The following is a 19,358-nucleotide window of genomic DNA, read 5'->3' on the forward strand; positions in this document are numbered from 1 at the left end:
ATCTCGCTTTGATCGATACGAGCAAATCTCCTTCCTTTAAACCCTGAGTGATCCTCACTCTCTGCAGTAATACGGTCTGCTCTTGGAGCAAAGTGCTGTTAGCTTATGACATTCATGTTTTGCCTTGAGAATCAGCCGAAAGATGATCTGAACAAGGACGCTAGGGCAGGTCAGCGGGGTAAAAGTGTGTTGATGTCGGCTAAAATGAGGGCAGATGGATTTGGTGGCATGCTGCAGCTAAAATAATACTAAAATAACACTGGTGTCTATGTGCATATGTAAAAAATGTGACTGTAATACAAGGCTCCAGTGCCTCCAGATTTGTAGATCTGCTAAGCTAAGTAGGAAAAAAACTTGTGTTCTCATTTTGGCACTGGTCTATTATTAATATTCTTCGCTTTGAACTTTTTATCCCTATGGTGAAACTCAATGAACATTGCATGCGTGAAGGGTCTGTGGCTAATTGCATTTTGTGTAATTATGGGATGGATGGAATTGATGGTTGCTTAGCAACTAGCGGGTTAAATTCACAATATTCAAAAATGTCAGCCGCACTACACCGTTTGAGCTAAAGACTTTAAATATTACACTCTTCTCATGGGGAACAAATCTGCCCCAAGGACATACATTTCTGCATGAAATTTTCTGTTAGTACTGTATATTTTAAAATCGTCTTCTTATGAAGCACTCGTCATCTTTGGACATGGTTTTTAAAACATGCATATGTAAAACCATTAATGCAACTCTATAGACTTCAAGAATACTCAATAAACTGGTCTTAACATCATATCAGTATTAGATGAAAGTCGCCCACACATAATACTCTCTACATCTCTAATATAATACATAGGTTTTTTTTTCCCCAATTCTAAACCTGATGTCAATAAGTCCATTTCATATAGCCTACTTCTTTACACCTACACGCTTCTGCTAATTGCTACTTGCAGCTGTATTTGATTGATTGTTTTTGGTGGAATCCAAAATGGCCGACAAGTTCAAGACTAAAAATAGCTTAACTTAATGTGTAAAATTGTACACTGTGCCAAGTCTCCATCTGCACACTATGACGTTCTTACTGGAGTGATGGAAAACATTCAATAAAGAACGACAATTTTTCTCCTCAGGCAACATGCTAAAACCTTAAGAAGCTAATGTCACAAGTGGGTCGCTCTATTAAACGGCTGCCTTTTCCAGTTAAAGGAGGAGATTTTTACATTTCTGCATGAACATTCCCTCATGCAGTAAGTGTTAGTGATTTGTATTTTGTGCAAAATTAAAACATTTTAAGATATGTTGGGATATAATTATGTCTTCAGAAAGGTAACAGGGTTAACAGTTTTAGATTAATTTGACATTACAACCCATGTGCAACTACAACATGCTTTTTAGAAATAGAATAAATAATGATATTTATACAAATATCCACTTTTCACAAATAAAATGTACAACTAGATAGATAGATTTTTGATCAAATAAAAGCAGCCTTGATGAGAATAAGAGACTTCTTTCAAAAACATTAAAAAATCTTACCGAACCAAAACTTTTACATGGTATAGTATATATTAACACATTAAAAGCTGACGTTAGCTATTCCTTGTTAAAGTAATGTTACACTGAGTGAAAACCAGCACTGTTGCCCCACAACAGATACAGTAACCCTCCAAATTCCCAACATCCCCCACACTAACACCAGGCGCTATAATCCTAAAAAAGCCACCCACCGCTTTCATTCCACCCTTGCAGACAAGATTTATGGTGACATCAAATCTTCCCTTACACAACACAGACGGGCCCCCAACCCAAGATCTGAGTCCCTCATCTACAGCATCCCAACCAAGCCGACACCCCCTCCAACGCCCCCAGGTCTTCCTGATTTCTCCCTCTCCTGTCCCTCACTCATAATGGACCCAGCTGCCAGTCAGACCGGGCTTTATTAACCCCTTGTCTTCTGACACTCATTTCATTGTGGCTAGGGGTCAACAGCTGATTAGAACACCGGTGAGGCGGCACTCTACAGACGACCTTCGACCCCCGGCAGCCTCTCCGTTTGGGCAGCGGGCCAATAGGAGGCAGCGCGGCCTCCCTTGTTGCCATGGAGACAGGGCCTGCCGAAGCGCAGATGGCTCAGCAGGGGGTGGAGTGGGTGGAGAGAGAAAGACAGGAGACAATGGAGGATGGAGTGAATAAGTGAGAGAGAAAAAGGGGAAATGCAGTTAGCAGGATGGCCAGTAGAAGGAGCGTATGAGTCTGCAGGCGTCTCAGAAAAGGAACACAATGAGAAATGCAGAGCCTTGTGCAGCTAAAAGCTTCTTTGACTACATGCAGCATTCAAACTCCTGTCTTATTCACCTGACCAGCTAAAAGAGAGCCTCTCCTGTGGGACACACTTGATTTAACCCTCGTGCATGTTCTGTTGAGATTGCCTTTACTGGCTATATGTTCAGAGTGGTTTATGTCTAAACATAAAACGCTTAATAGTAATTGAAATTAACCTCTTTTTTCCACTCAAACAGACTACTAGAAATGTCAGTGTTAACCATTTTAGTAGTGTTGCTTCTTTTTGGGGTCAATTTGAGCACAGCAAACCCACATTGCAAAAAAATACAATAAAGCAAATCCAATTTAACAATGACAGGACAGTACTTTTACACATATATTTTTAGTTTGTTTTTGTTAATAAACAGGCTTTTTGAACATGCTAAACAGAACATGAGGGTTAGTAAGTGATACACCATTAAAACGCAACACTACAGCATCTTACAGTAAATTCGGATGAACTCTGCTGCAAAATCCCTTTTCTATGAACATGCATTCAACCGTGCAACATGCCAACCTGAAAACGCTCCATTTTCCAAGGACAAAAAAACATACAAGTTTTCTTCATACCCTATTTTTTTGAAACAGAAGTATTTTAGAGGGTTATAGAGTGACTCTCATTTCCACTCACTAATAAAACCCTTGACCATGAAATTTCAGGACGAGAAAACAAAGCAATTAACATTGGAAGATTCTCTAAGCAAAAAGGCTGCTCTGTCTGAGTAAAGAAGGCTTTTACAAAAGGCTTTTACAAAACAGAATAAAAACATTAAGGCCATCATTTCATTGTGAAAATTCATCCGCTAGCAAATATAGTTATTGACATGTATAATAAGGTTAATAGGTGACCTCTATGGGATAAAGCGCTGCAACCAATTAGCATTTAAGAACAAAGTTGTTTTTTGTGATTTTGAAAGTAAGTAGGAAACTGAACAGAAAGTCAGATGCCAATGGTGCAGGCCATTGGGAGTCATCATCAGCTGGAGCCAGCGCTCCATGAAAAAACAAATCGCACCCTTATGCTTTTCCCACTTGGGAGGCCTGCGTCCCCTATTCTCATCCCCAGGGTCCCAATACTACAGCTGCTGTCTGTAAGAATGACTGTGTGTGTTAGAAAAGAGAGACATTTCCCTCATTCGGTCACTTCAGTGGGCAGGACTCAACAGTAATGATAGTCTGCTTTTCAGCCATTTTTCTATAAGAACTTTAAAAAATGTTTTTTGATTATCAAATATCTTTTCCTGTGATTTGGTATATCTCAGCAACAGCTATATACAGTATATAAACTGTGTATTTAAAATACATTTTATTACATAAAAATGCATATATAAAATGTATATTACTTTGCAAATATACTGCTGCTATTTACTAGAAGACATAAAATCCAGTCTTGATGGTGGAGGTGTGGTAGGGGCGAACTTTCTAGATTTGAGAAAGGCCTTCGACACAGTTAATCACCAGCTTCTCATCAGCAAACTATCTGGTTTTTCTCTTGGCACAAACACAATAGCATGGATTCAATCTTACCTTAATGATAGACAACAATGTGTTGACAATACAATACAAAATCATCGTTAAGACCATGCAACATGGGAGTGCCACAAGGTTCCATTCTGGGGCCCCTGCTGTTTACATTATACATACATGATCTGCCAACTGTGTGTAAGAGTAAAATTACAATGTATGCTGATGATATGGTGCTATATGCACATGGGAAAACTGCGGATGAAGTCGCTCAAAAACTGACCAAAGAGATTAAGAAAGTTTCTTTATGGCTGAAAAACTCATGCCTCACCTTAAATCTAGATAAGACTGTTTCGATGTTTTTTACAAATCGTATAAAATACAAAATTGTCCTAAGATCTTAAGTGATGGACAAATCATTTCAAATCCAGATCAGGCAAAATATTTAGGTGTCATATTGGAATCAAATTTAGTTATCAAATACAATCAAATTTAATATGGCACAGTTTAGACACATTCGAAATTCCCTTACAATCGAAGCCTCAGGAGCCTATTTAAATGCAATGATTGTTTCACATTTTCTTTATTGTATGACAAGTTGGTCACAGGCTTGTAAATCTGCCCTCAGGCCACTTGAGTCATTATATAAAAGTTCTCTAAAGATTCATGGTAAGAAAGCCAGACGATTCCATCATTGTCATATTCTTGTAAAACACAAATTTCTCAGTTTTGAAAACCTGATAATCCACACAAACCTGTGTTTGATGTATAAGATCCTCCATGAAAATGCTGCTCCTCCACTATAAGAGTTCATATCTTTGGGCTCTGAAAAAACAGCTCGAGCCACTAGATCTACAGTGCGAGGCGAATGAAGAATCCCTAAACGCAGGACCGCATTTGGAAACTATGCTTTTTCTTGTGTGGCTGGCTGCTCGTCAGTGGAATATGTTGCCTATAGAGCTGATAAGAAGCACAAATTCTTATAATTCTTATACGTTCTCACGTCTGGCAAAGAAATGGCTTTTGTCAAATCAAATTTGCACAAACGTGACCGATGTTGTGCATGTGAAGACTTGATTTTTTTAATTTGGCAAGTTGGCAATTATTTATTTGGTCAATCTAAATTTCATGTATGTATGATGTATTATGTATTTTATTGTAACATCAGCCTGCCCAGGGACTACGGGTGGAAATTAGCTCTTGAGCTAAAACCTGGTACTATGCATCTCTCCCCTTGAGGTTAATGTTTATTGTATGCTGTCCCTGTTTCTCTAAATAAAGGAAAAAAATAATAATAAATAAAACATTACAATAATGCTAATGCTATGAAAATATTTCAGTCTTTCTACAATGTGTTACTTGCCATTTCTTTGTCATTATTTGTGAATTTTTTTGCGGTTGATGATCTCCAAATCATTAAATGGTCATCAGAGTCACAGAACACTTCTTAATATGCCTTTAAAATAAGCATTTTGATTATAAACAGTGAGGACTTGTTCATATGTGAGTGTGTCTGTAGACATCAGTGTCCAGTGAGATCCATCCTTCCTCAAGAATTAGTTACTGAGATACCAAATGTACCATATCACGGGAAAAGATATTGGATATTGTGTTCAGAATTTGCTCAAAATGGAGTGCTCAGCAAGAGCGAAGAGTGACTGCGCTGTTCATTTGGGCTCTTTTGATGTAGAAAAGAGAGACTGCAGAAACCTTTGGTATCAGCACAAAGGCAGCTGAGATCTGATGTGATGTGTGAAGAGAGCAAGAGAGAACACTGGGATGATGAGACAGTCAAGGTTATCTCGTCAATAGTCAAATGCGTCTAACATGACACCATCCGTAATGTGTCCGAGCGTGAATACTGGCTCGCTGCTAATTTCATTTCAGACAGTAAACTGATCTGAGGGAATGAGAAGGAAAACGGCCCAAAAAACGAAGTATGATCATACACACGGGGAAGGGGGAGGGAGAAGGGTTTTGAAGGAAGAAAATGAGACTACAGGGGTACGGTAGGGAAGATTAGAGCTTGCAAGAACCACAGTCAGTTCCTCTGCTTCTATTGTTCCAACAGGCTCCGCTTCGACGGAAAGGGTGGGGTTGTTAGCATGAACCACATGCAGGTTTGTAATGCATTGCACCACCGAGACCAAGAAACCTCAATTTTCGGCTCGACGACAAAGCCGTTCTGCAATTAGAGAAAAATATATGCATAATGCAGATGGCAGCATTCGCACTCAGCGCCGAAAGGCTTTGAACCTCCTCATGCACGGATTTGAAGTCTCCTTTCTCCAAGCTGTCTAACAAGACAAAGAGAATTACTATTTCAAGTATTATACTTCCCTCCTTTGCAGAAAACCTGTTTCATCTGCTACGGATTCACAGGTTATTAAACAGTGCAAGAACCGTTGAGGGATGTAATCCTCAAAACCCGTCCCTCCTTACCATCCACTTGGGGACCAGGGATGTTAACATTCCATTAGATGCGGGTAACATCGATATGAGCAGCTTTTGTTTTCTATAGCAGGTCTGTTCTGATAGGGTCATGGACAGAAGGAAAATACAATACTAATAAGTCTGTTCCCTAAAAATGTCATGTGAAAGTAAAGAAATTAACACTATCACATATTAATATTTCAATACTCAAGAACAACAACAAAAAATATTTATATAAATATATATATAAATGTATTGTATATTATATGTTTAACAAATATATTATAAATAATATTACAAATAATCAATTAATACTACAATTAATATTTGTAGTAATTATTTATATTATATAGATATAGATATATATAAAATATTAAAAATAGAATTAATATGAATAGAATTAAATGCAATTGAAGAGTGCTGAGATCCTAAAAACAATACTGTCAATAATATTTTCAAGATGGACTTTTGATAAATAAATATTCCTCCAGATATTAAAACAAAAATACTTTAGTCTTTAGTAGTCTTCAGAAATCATTATATTATGCTGATTTGCTGCTCAAGAAACATTATTATTGATGTTGAAAACAATTGTGCCACTATATATATATAATTTCATGGACAATTTTGGCACTTGTCCAATGTCAAATCTGGATCCTGAAGCTAAACTAGTTGAGAACCACAAATTGTTGTGTTACCATAAAGATCACCCAAGGGTTGTTAGTGGGGTCTTCATAAAGGGAGGGGAGAAATAGGGAAAAGTTGTAGAGGGATACCTTCTGATATTCATCCTTGGAGTGCACTGCCTCTGCGAGTTGTTCCTGTGTGTATGCGTAGATGGTTGATCGATAGGTCGTTCCAACATCGTTGCCCTGGCGCATTCCTATCAAAGGCAGCAATATGTCAGTGCTAAAAACAAGGGGACTGAGGATCTGTTCAAAAAATTTAAAAATAAAAATTTAAATTTACATTTGTAAACCCAAATTACAATGTACATTTGTGTTTACAAATGTAAATTTACATTTTTGGGTGAATTACTCCTTTATGTAGCATGTGATTACAGTTTATGAAGTTATAAATATGGATACATTTCTTACAAAAATGAATCGCTTAGCTTCAGAAGGCCTTTATTAACCCCTGGAGCAGTATGGATTACTTTTATGATGGATGAATGCGCTTTTTTGGCCTTACATTTTTTTTTTTACCATTCACTCCCATTATAAAGTTTGGAAGAGCCAGGATATTTTTTATATAACTCCGATTGTGTTTGGCTGAAAGAAGAAAGTCATAAACACCTAGGATGGCTTGAGGGTGAGTAAATTCTGGGATAATTTTCATTTTGAGTGAACTAACCCTTTAAATGTAGACACCTGAGAACTAAAGTAAGTCATGTATCCCTGATGTAATCATGCAGTGCAGCCACTCAGTACATCTTCTGTGGGTCCAAATTTAGCATCTATTAGTACTTTAGTCTCTTGGGAAACAAACTCCCAATCAACCAGATATGAAATCTTGGAAATAGTGCAATTTTTAATTAAAGCTCTGTTCTATCTGTTCTTGATCCAGATATGACTTCATAGATTTATAGCTGATTCTACAGCTGCGTCCTAAACAGATATTTTTGTTGGATGGGAAGAGTGCATTAACCATGCTGAAGAAACTGTACTGTGACTATTACTGGTGTCCGTTATAGATGTTAACCCATTTTTTCAGTTTCTATAAGGTTTTTTAGCAAGATTTTTATGTTCTTTAAAACAGAAGTTAAGCAAAACCATGATTTCACTGTGAACATATATAAGTAAGAGAACGAGATGAGTGTTAGTCATCACCACAGACACAATCAGTACATTATACAGGCCATCTCGATGAGTCTGAATGTGATTGGATGGCCGAGACACTTCACAATCTCTGATCTGAATTCTCTGTTCATGATTGCAGCCACTCAAACTGTTGCCTCTCTTCTTTGTGAATTCATGAGCCTCTCGTACCTCACACAGCACTGGAACTTAAGACTGTATTAAGTTAAAGAGCTGTTCTTTTTACAGGTTTTTAAATGGTATTTTGTTCTTAGCTTTTCTTAAATGAACACTATGCTAAACAAAAATTACTGTGTACTGGGTTTCAACTAATAATTGCCCTGTCTCAAATGGCACACTTCATGTGCACTTGTGGTCTTGTGGACTTACAATGGCTGCCGCGTTCGCTTCCCAGTTAAGTCAACGAGACTGTAGGGTGTCCTATTTGTCATTTTAGGTTTCAGAAGGGTGCTCGAAAGCGCCCTCTTTGCGGCCGATTTGTGCCCTTGACACACACTTTTGCCAAGCCCACAGCAAACTTCTACCTGACAGTCAAATTGGCATTACGCCACGAAAGTGTGGACTCATAGGAAGATCGCAAGGGCTTAGGGTTCCATTTGTCATCATTTACTCACCCTCATGTTCAACTCCTTTTTTTCTTCTTCTGTGGAACACAAAAGGAAACCCATGTCTTGGCTGCTCTTTTCCATTCAATAAAAGTGAATATAGACAGAGGCTTTTGAGCTCCCAAAATAACAAAATAAATAAAGTATCAAAAAAAGTTGTCCATGTGACTCATTTTCTATGTTCAAAGTGTTCAGATGCAATTAAATTGCTGGATGTGATGAACAGACTACAATTTATTTTGTGAAAATCTTCTAACAATGCTACATCTTGATTCAGTATCCTATATGGCAAAATAAATATTTTTAAGAATATATAAAAAAGGCCAAAAATATAGTTATTATAGATAATTCTAATAATTCTAACACATTTTCTAACACAATTCTAACACATTTTCAATAAGTTTTAGTTTTTACATTTCCTCATATTTCCTTTTTGGCCATTTTTGTATTTTTTCATTGCAATAAAATGTTTTTCCCAAAATGTGTTTTAAGATTTCTTTAATATCCTCACAAAGCTACCATAAGACTTTAGAGGACTTGGAATATAATACGCAAAGTCATATGGCCTACTTGGTGCTTTTTGGAGCTCCACATCTCCCCATTCACGTTCACTGCATTGAGGGAAAAAACCAGCAAGAACATTCTGCCAAACTTTTTTGTGTTCCACATAAGAAAGAAAATCATACAGGTTTGGTACGACAAGAGGGTGAGTAAATGATGACAGAATTTTCATTTTTGAAAAGCAAACTATCCCTTTAAGATATTATTTTGTGACAGAATGAAATGTTACCTTGTGTGGGATTGTGGCTTTCCCAGAATACCTTGAGCAACTGTGCAAAGTTGATTTTCTCAGGCTCATAGACCACGCGAACCACCTCTGAGTGCCCTGTTTTACCTGCGTGAGGAAGAAGAGCAGAGGTGCCTGTGTAAACATCATTGCCAAAGTCACAGTGCGCACACACACACACTCAGGTTAAACAGAGGTGGTCCGGGTCCCATTCCAGTGAAGTCATCAAGGGTCACTGATCTTGGCTTGACTGGCCGCATCTCCAGCGGTAGGGTCAGTCCTCCATATTGATTAACTTTATGTGTCTGTTGACCCTGTCATAAAAGTACAAGGGCAGTCGATCTACCTGTGCTCATTGCATCAGCTGGGTGCTTTTCAATAAGCTGAAAAAGAAATGCAACCTGAAGGAGAAAGCCATGAAAAACGTATAAGAGAAAGAGAGTGTCCCAGAAGGACTCGTAAAAACAAGATATTTCTTTGAAATGACTCTTTGCGGGTAAGCAAGCTTGGAGGAGAAGCATAGAGGAGCATCAAACAAACACAAGCACAATACATTACGTACTCAACCTGATGATTATGCTCTCTTTAAGGCTGGTTTTGAACAACGGCACAGCCATTAGTAACAATCGAAAGGGAAGACAAGAAGTTGGTCAGACTGAGATGAAGGTGAGAATTGCAGATTCTCTTCCGACGTCTTTAAAACAACAACCACTGAGCACAACTGTAAGGTGTTTTTGTTGTTGGTATTATCCTACAGAAGCCAAAGTTTTATCAAAGTATCAGTTCAAATTCAATAAGGTGAAAACACAATGGGGGGGGGGGGGGGGGGGGGGGGGGTTCACTGCACCAGCTGATAGTGTTTATTTCCACTCGCTGTCTGCATTGTTTAACAGTCTACTTCACTAAAAAAAAATACTAAAAGGCAATAGCACAAAAACACAAACAAAATCTGTTTGAAACAATTTGCATGTCACAAGTGTTAGGTTCTAAGTGTCAGGTTGTGTTTGCACTAAAAAATTTACAATGATTTGATATGAATACAGTTCGATGCTACTCTAGCACATTTAGTGCTTTGTTTAAGTGGATTGCGAGGCATCAGTAAATAAAATTCAGGTTCTGAATATATATATATATATATTCTGAACATTCAGGTTCTATATATATCTTACTGACCGATTCTTTTAAATAAATGAAATTCATGTGGTTTTTCTATGTGTGTGTCTGTGTTTACATTAATTTCAGTGCATAAATAAACTTCCAAAAACAGGATTCATAGTATTGTCTAGCTATTTTATGGCTATGTCTATATACTATATTCGCACTATGAGCAACATGTTGCAAATTAATCAGGGAACATGAAACCGCTGTGACTAGAACCCCAAAACTGAAAAACCAAGGTCCTAATTCCATATCTCCCATCATTAATTTATTACCAAAGAAGTCTGCTTAATAATCTCTGGTTCAGTCTTATGGGGGGCCTTCCTCTACGTTATCTCCAGTAAATCTATATTGCTTTGATATTAAAAAAGTAATAAAGGACTAACCTGTGGGGTTATTTTCATTACTAGGCAAGACGACAGAGGGGTAGTAACATTATCAGAGCTGAGATATGGAAAACCAAAGCCGTGCCATTGGCCATACACTCAGGGCCGTCGCTTCAATTCACGCCCATACACCATACACAGCATTGTAATAATACATTTAGCGAGTCGTCGCAATGTTCCCAGTTGTCCCTCTGTGAGGACGGCCCTGCATATACCCTAAATTTAACATTGGACCAAGTTGAAAGGTATTAAAACACTTTTGTTGTCTGGGAACTACATTAACTTCAAAGAACAATGCCATGGATTCGCTCACACCATGGTTATTATCGTTGACTAAACTAAAACTATGAAAAACATTTCTGTTAATTGACTTAAAGCTGAAATAAAATAAAATATTAGTTGAAAAACGCAATTTAGAATTATAGAATAATTAGCCTTTCAATAAAATTTCACCATCGGTGTTCAGTCTCAAACTAAAACTAAAACTGAACTAAAAGTAAATTAAACTTAAATAGCAATAAATAGAAAACATATTACAATGACAAAAGCACATAACAAAATGACTAAAAATGTAACTAAAATTAACATAAAAGATAAAACATAAAAAATAAAAGCTAATTCAATATATGAATATATATAAATTAAAGTAAAAAAATAAACTGGCTTACACACTCAACATAAAATCAAATATAGCTTTAATTTTAACTTGAAATAAAATAAATAGAAAAGGAACTGTATTTTGCTTCTTTTTTTACACACATACATTATTGTTGTTGTTTTTCTTTTTTTTCTTTCCTTTACAGTATTCATACACAAAATAAGCCAGTCTTGAAATATATATATATATGTGTGTGTGTGTGTGTGCGTGTGTGTGTGTGTGTGTGTGTGTGTGTGTGTGTGTGTGTGTGTGTGTGTGTGTGTGTGTGTGTGTGCCTACATAATGCATTATACATAAAGGCTTTTAGTAAAGTGCTACCGAGTTTTCTTTAGCAGGCGGTTTGTATGTCTTTGAATAAGAGGTCAAAAGATCATTGTCCCAATTTAAACCATGTGATTCCCTATTAAAGGGCAAGCAAACTTTTATTTTCTCACCAAAGTCAAATTTTACAGTACTTGCATTAGGCACTTGTTAATTTGGATACTGCAGTTGCATGTTCTCTGGCCATCCATCTATAATCTTTTTTTAGATAGAGAAATACACATGAGCAGTATAAAATGACTGCCACAGCAAAAGAAAGCTACATTACTGCACTCGTTGTAACCTTTTGACAGTTTGTTATGCAAATGTTCGTAGATTCAGCGATAAGACAATGGTGTTCTAATGGAGGCATAAGAGCCGGCAGCATTATCCTCCAACTGCGTTATGCATGTTGGCTTATGGAAGAGTAATGAACCCATTGAACCTGTTCCTACACTTCCCACTCCTCTCTTTACATTCATCCCTCCCTCCCTCTCGGTTTCTATTCCTCACCCTCTGCTCAGCTTTCTTCCCTTCTTCATTTCCTCTTTGAAGCATCTTGCCTATTTTTCTTACCATCTCCCAGCTCCAATCCTTTTTCTCAACCCCCATTTTTTTTGGTGAAATCCCCTCACCCACCCCCTCTTCAGGCTGTGTCGTTCTAGACACGGTGAAGGTCAACCACAGGCGGCCATGTTTGCTGCAGCTTGAGAATAGCATACATTCTAAGCAAAGGTAAAGCTGTGATGCAAGTAGGTGTCAAGGGAAGTGCCTTTTACAGACTATCAATACAAGTGGGAGCAGTCAAAACTACAATCCACTGAAATTCAGAGATAATGGTTATGTGTGATACTGAAAAGGCACAAGCACACCATCCTCTCATGATCTCTCTTTGTGCAGCTCTGATTCTGTTTCAAAAAATGGTTGAAAAGAGTGACTACGGGCTGCTTCAGTTTTAAGGGTCATTCTATGAAACTGGTGCCTTCTCCAGTTTATAAGGTGAATTTTAAAGTATTTTTGTAAGATCTGAAACAATCTATTAAATAAATAATTTGTTTAACTGATAATAAATGGCACTATATAACCTGGTAACGACTGCTGAAAATTCAGCTTTGACATCACAGGAATATATATATACATTTTATATACATATATACTGTATATATATATATATATATATAATATATATACTGTATATATATATATATATATATATATATATATATATTTATTTATAAACTGCAAGAAAAACTGCAAGCTGATATCAACTATAGATTTGGGGGGTTTTTTTTACACATCTTTTTGTGAAGGGGGCAAATATCACCCGCTTTGTAGAATGACCCATAAGACGCTATTTTCTATGATTGTTTGCGTTGGTGGCTTTATCTTTAGTGCATGTTTCTGCTTGGTGGACATGTCTGTACCCTTTAATCCCCTGTTGACACAAGGTCTTGTGCAGACGGGACTGAGATTAACACAGAAAGAGAGAGAATGCGTAGACAAAGCGAGAGAGCATTTAAGGATCATGGCACGTCCCCTCCCCCTCAGGTGCATAAGTTAAATCCTGTGTATGATTCTATCGTACTGCTACAAAGCCTAGTAGGCTGCCTATATTTTAAGACATCAAGGCAGACTCCCGAATGTACTGGGGGGAAAAAAATCCCAGAATGCACTGTGACAAGCTCTGTAAAAAAAAAAACAACTCTCAAGATGGTGGATAAAGCAAAAGGACTGGAGATATACATATAATTCATTCAATATTAAATAAAAAGTATATATTTAAAAAAATATATAATTATCAAGTTTAATAACATGCTGCGTTTAATATAATGTTTTGATATAACAGTTATCTATTTTTATAGATTTTAAAAGAATTAATTCTTGTAATTTATTCCTGCAATGGCGAAACTTAATTTTCAGCAGTCTTCATTGAACCTGTTCCTACTACTAGACTATAATTCTGAGCCCTATTTGTATGGTACTCTGCCTATGTAGTGCATTTAGTCACTTATGAGGTTTCATTTAGTTAAGATGCTACCTTAGAAGGTAGCTGCCTATGTAGGCACTGAGGCAGCTCACTAGGTTTTGAAAACGATTTTTTTTTTGAAAGAAATGAAGCTATGCATTTGCAAGTCATATCTAAGAGCACAACATAAACACCAGCCTTATCTTCCCATTTCTTCTAAAATCCTGTTACTTGTTTCAAAAGGATGTCAGCATTCAAACCCTGTGGAGGAGCACAGAGTGTTGCCAACCATTTCAGCACCAGCATTCATTTCAGCACCAGCCAATGGACAGCTCCCCCTGTGTTTTCAGCACCCCACGCCGTATATACCCGTTGCAGTGATGGACCACCAGCTGAATCATCACACCCGGCTTTAAAACAGCTTTGATTCTCAAAATGTACAGTTTCTAAGAAAAAGAGGGAATTTAAATATAAATGCCCTGCAGTGAGATGCATGTTTGCGTCTTAACTTCATAGTAAGAAATAGCTGTGCATACTCTGTGAGAGACCATTAAAGCAAACTCACTCGATAGGAAATCGCTGTGACTGAACACAGGGAAAGCTCGGGAGATCAAAGCCCAGGCCTGTCATGCTTTTCTAGGCAGAGAAAAACTACCAGAGAAAGTTTGAGCTGAGAAAATCATCAGCTAAATACGTCTGTACTCAGAATGTAAAATTAATTTAATTGAATTTATTTTTCAAAAACAATAATTTGTGCTTTTTTCTTTTTAAAAGAATTGCAAAGTAACAAAAATGTAATGGTCGCAATCTTGTGTGTTTATTTGAAAAATGTGTGCTCTTTGTTTGCTCTACTGTTTAAATGTTTGGGGTCTGTAAGACTGTTTCATGTTTTCGAAAGAGGTCTATTATGCTCACCATGCCTGCATTTATTTTAATCAGAATACAGTAAAGTTGTGGAATATTATTACAATTTAATATAATTTTTTTCTGTTTTAATATATTCTAAAATAAATCAAGACAGTAATCTATTCCTTTGATGGCAAAGATGAATTTTCAGCAATCTTCAGTGTCAGAAATCATTGTAATATGCTGATATGGTGCTCAAGAATAATTTCTTATTATTATCAGACATTATCACAGTATTATTATTATTATATTATTATTATTTTGTGGAAACTGTGATTTTTTTTTAGGATTCTTTGATGAATAGTTAAAAGTACAGCATTTATTTGAAATTGATTTTTTTGTAACCATGTAAAAGTCCTTTTACTGTCACTTTTGACAATTTAATGCATGTTGAGTGACTGAGTGTATAAAAAATAAAATAGGATTACTGCATTCCTATTCTGTTTTCCCGTCTTGTTTTTTGAAGGAAAAGCCTACTATTCTAAATCCCAAATCCTGTAGGATAAGGAAGGGGAGGCTTGGACCCAAATACTACTACTACTACTACTACTAATAATAATACTAATAATAATAGTAATAGGCCAACAGCTGGCACAGCTAAGGCAAACCCAGCCATGTCAAAAACACCCATCTTGATTACTGCATTCAAGCAGAAGCTTCATGGGGATTTTTGGACGGGCAAAGCTCGACAGTATGAGCATGTGTTGTTTTGTATTGGTATATTAGCCAGTTACTGGATAATTGCTATATGAGCAAGTGTTATCCTATTAAGTATAAGCATATATGAATGCCATCTGGATGCTTACAGATGTTACGAAAAAGAACAAGACTATAATTACAGTACAAATTCTGTTCAGAATTCTGATTTCTGCTCTTCTATTAGTGCATTTCTCAAAGATGTTTTACAGTCATTCCAACTCATTCAACACCAATACAGTTCATGTATAATTTGTGATACTCAAATTGTGCACACATTCTTTATGTGGCTGGAGCTCCACAGACAATAAGTGACTGACAGCTTGGAAATGGTAATCAGAGACATACCTGTGCACACCTCCTCATAGGTCGCGTTTGGGGTGTAACCACCAGAATAGCCCACTTGAGTGGAATAGACCCCCTTTTGCTTCCAGAATTTCCTCTCCGCTCCCCAGAAACAGCCCATACCTGTGTTAAAAACATAAAAGAAACAATAAATATTCCTAATATATAGCCATAGACTGATCCAAATCATCATATTTCTATTATTGCCAGATATGAAAAAGATAGTATTGATTCTGAGAACATTTATGCATTTGATGGACACTTTTAAATTGCATTCAAAGTATACATTGACAAACTATACACATACATTTCATGCATTCCATGGAAAATCAAACCCATGACTTTGGGTTGCTAGCACCATGTTCAATTGTTCAAAAACACCAAGGAACAGAAAAGTAGGCCAAATGACTTCCCTTTCCTCAATAAAGCTATCATACAGCTTCAAAAGACACGGAATTTAGTGCATATGGAGTCATATGGACTACTTTTATGATACTTTTAGGATGCTTTTAAGATTTTTCGGCTTTGGAGCTTGACAGAAAATCTACTTTATAGAAAATTTCCAAACATGGAAAAAAATAACAGCATACAGGTTTGAGGAGACATAAGAGTGACTAAATAATGAAACAATTTTAATTTGGGGGCGAACTATCCCATTCAAATTATATAGTCACTAAGATTCTGCAGTGTATACTACCATTCAAAAGTTTTTTACTGTATGTTTGATCAAATAAATGCAGCCTTTGTGTGCATAAGAGGCTTCTTTCAAATACATAAAAACCCCTCTTTTTTTGGTGAGGAAAAAAGTATTTTCCCTCACCAAATTCTCTTTGCCGTGTGTTTTTGTGTTCTGCTGGGAACGAGCCTCCTCTAGCACCTTCCCACTGGTGTTAAATCAGGTCCTATTTTTTCTATTCAAAGCTCTATATTTTAGCTATGAATTTACAATCCCATAAAACTAAAGACTCCTCCATCACGCATTTACTCAGGGCCAATAAAAACATATCAACCACCATAAAACATAAAACACCCGCTGTAAGCATTTATTACCAAATAATACTATAACAGTAAAAATATATTAGAGGGTAACTAGTATATCGTTATCTGCAACATCCCACGGGTGGAAAGTAATTCAATTGTTGATTTTTTTTTTTTTTTTTTTTACGTACACGACTGTCAGCTTGACCAGATTTCTCTGATTTACAAGCTGCTGTAGAGAAGTGAGCATAAGGCGTATGATAGAGAATCTAGAATCTGGAGCTCAATTACGCCGGCCCAGAGGGACACCCGAACGCCAAGACTATAAGATGATGCTTTCACATGGGGGACGTCAATGTTCGGTAAATGAGGGTGAGCGCTGTGCTGCTGTGTCTAGCAGGAAGAATGGCACATTTTCATGGAGTCAAAGGTACCTGAGTTACCCTTCATCGCTCTCAGCGGGGGGTTTGTGATTTGCAAAGCCGCATACATACTTTGAATATTATTTTATTTGTATTCAAGACCCTGTGATAAAACAGCCATTTAATTCCTGTCTGCCATGATGAATTACACAGTTTGAGGCCTAAATAAAGAAAAAAGGGAGGCTGAACAAATGCATTTATTAAAGAGATCCTAATCAGCAGTCTGCAATTAATCGGCACACCCCTCCCCTTTATTTTCCTTATCCTTTTGCAGTTTTGGTTTTGCACTTCTTCAAGGGGATGAGGGGGTGCATGAGGGGGTGCATGAGGGGACTAATTACCTTCCACTGCCGGTCGTCTACCCCCACGCAGCGATCACACGCACACACACACACACACATCTCCGCACACATATCTCACAGCTCGGATCACTTACCGAATAAGACCATCTGCAATCCCTCTGGGAACGGTGGCACTGTCCTGTTACCATTCACGTCGTGCTTAGCTGCAGGACACAGGGGAAACAATGGAGAGAATGCCCTTATAAATCAACACAATGTCAACAGGACTTCATAATGTGCTCTTCCCGACGCAAAAGCACCACAACTCACTGTACGGAAGAAACTCCCAGGAGAATAGCGGCTCTATTCCTATGCAGCTCATTAAATTCAACCCATAAGTTTTGGCTTTATTCCTTTATCTTTTACTTTAGGAGCACCAGGAAGATAGGAAAGGACATAGGGAAGGTTAAAGAAGGGGAGGGGAAACAACACCTGGCCGGATTAATGTATGTCAATGCGATGTTTTAACATGTGACAGGGATACAGATGGGCCAAGGCATGGAAAACCGTTGCGTGGATTAGAATAAATAGAGGTTACTGAGTTCAACATCTGGGCGCAGCCATGCCGGAGCTTCTACATGCACGTACTGTATGAGTATGTTGCCATGGCAGCAGGGCATGCCAATACAGCCATGACTGATGGCAGACCTACATTGCATGCAGTTCACTGTAACTCACTCACGGCCACACTAATCCTGAACGTCAACCACTTTTAATTAGGGGAAAGCTTCAAATGTAAAGTTAATTATGCTCCAAAGAATTAGGAAATTGATAAATAAATAGATAAATGAATTAATAAATGTTCAGTCCATTATTAAAACAAATTCTGTTCAATAAAATAAATAAATAAATAGTTAAACAAACAAATAAATAAATATAATGTTCCATGGGTTGAACATTTATTTAAAAAATAAAATAAATAAATAAACCTTCAGTCCATTGTTGGTTCATTTTTCTGTTTAATAAATAAATAAATGTTCAGTCCATTATTAAAACAAATTCTCTTAAATTAAATAAATAAATAAATAAATAGTTAAACAAACAAATAAATAAATGTAATGTTCAATGGGTTGAACATTTATTTAAAAAATAAAATAAATAAATAAAAGTTCAGTCCATTGTTGGTTCATTTTTCTGTTTATTAAATAAATACATGTTCAGTCCATTATTTGCAACTTTTTCTGTTAAATAAATAAATGAAAAAATCCATTATTGGCTATTTTTTCTGTTAAATAAAAATAAATAAATAATTGAATGTTCAGTCCATTGTTGTCCCTATTTTCCTTAAAAAATATAAAATAAAACCTTATAAAATGCGTTTGCATGCAAGGTCAGTGGTGTGTTTCACAAGGGGCTTGCTGAAATGTGGCTGTGTTAAATGATGATAAAACAAATATATACCAATTGGTGGTGAAACAGAGTGCAAATCTTCTTTTGGCACAGTAAACCTTTCCATTTTAGGATTAAAATGGCACTCGAACAATACAGTGAAAAGAAAGGCTTTCTGTGGAGGCCACAGTTCTAATCTAATCTGTGTAAGTGGACTGAAGAGAAGCATTAGAACAGACTTCATTAAATCACTTTTACATTCAGACTCTGCGCTGATCTGTTTCAACCGCTCAACACTCTCTTACAGCGTACAGTACATTGAGCACAAATTCCATGTAGTCTATTCATTCAATATCAATCAATATAAAAAGAGAGAACACCAGCTAGAAGAATAAGAATTGTTTCACCCTAAAATGAAATGTCTATTATAATTCACTCACACTCGTGGCAT

The 19,358-nt window shown here is 36.8% G+C and overlaps 1 protein-coding gene across 2 annotated transcripts in view; it reads right to left on the minus strand.

The window, feature by feature from the left end:
- msraa (methionine sulfoxide reductase Aa) overlaps positions 1 to 19,358 on the minus strand; it is an 82,274-nt gene that overhangs the window by 12,243 nt on the left and 50,673 nt on the right. The window contains exons 2-5 of one of the 2 annotated variants that reach the window (XM_056269146.1): positions 17,674 to 17,742; positions 15,841 to 15,960; positions 9,426 to 9,530; positions 6,990 to 7,096 (exon numbers count right to left, since the gene is read on the minus strand). In XM_056269146.1, the coding sequence (XP_056125121.1) occupies positions 6,990 to 7,096; positions 9,426 to 9,530; positions 15,841 to 15,960; positions 17,674 to 17,742 (401 nt within the window). The remainder of the gene's footprint in view (positions 1 to 6,989; positions 7,097 to 9,425; positions 9,531 to 15,840; positions 15,961 to 17,673; positions 17,743 to 19,358) is intronic. The other variant, XM_056269147.1, reaches the window with a different exon arrangement.

The sequence above is a fragment of the Rhinichthys klamathensis genome, unplaced genomic scaffold, assembly GCF_029890125.1.
Source record: "Rhinichthys klamathensis goyatoka isolate OS25496 unplaced genomic scaffold, OSU_Roscu_1.1 h1tg000281l_1, whole genome shotgun sequence".
In the NCBI taxonomy this organism is placed as follows: domain Eukaryota; kingdom Metazoa; phylum Chordata; class Actinopteri; order Cypriniformes; family Leuciscidae; genus Rhinichthys; species Rhinichthys klamathensis.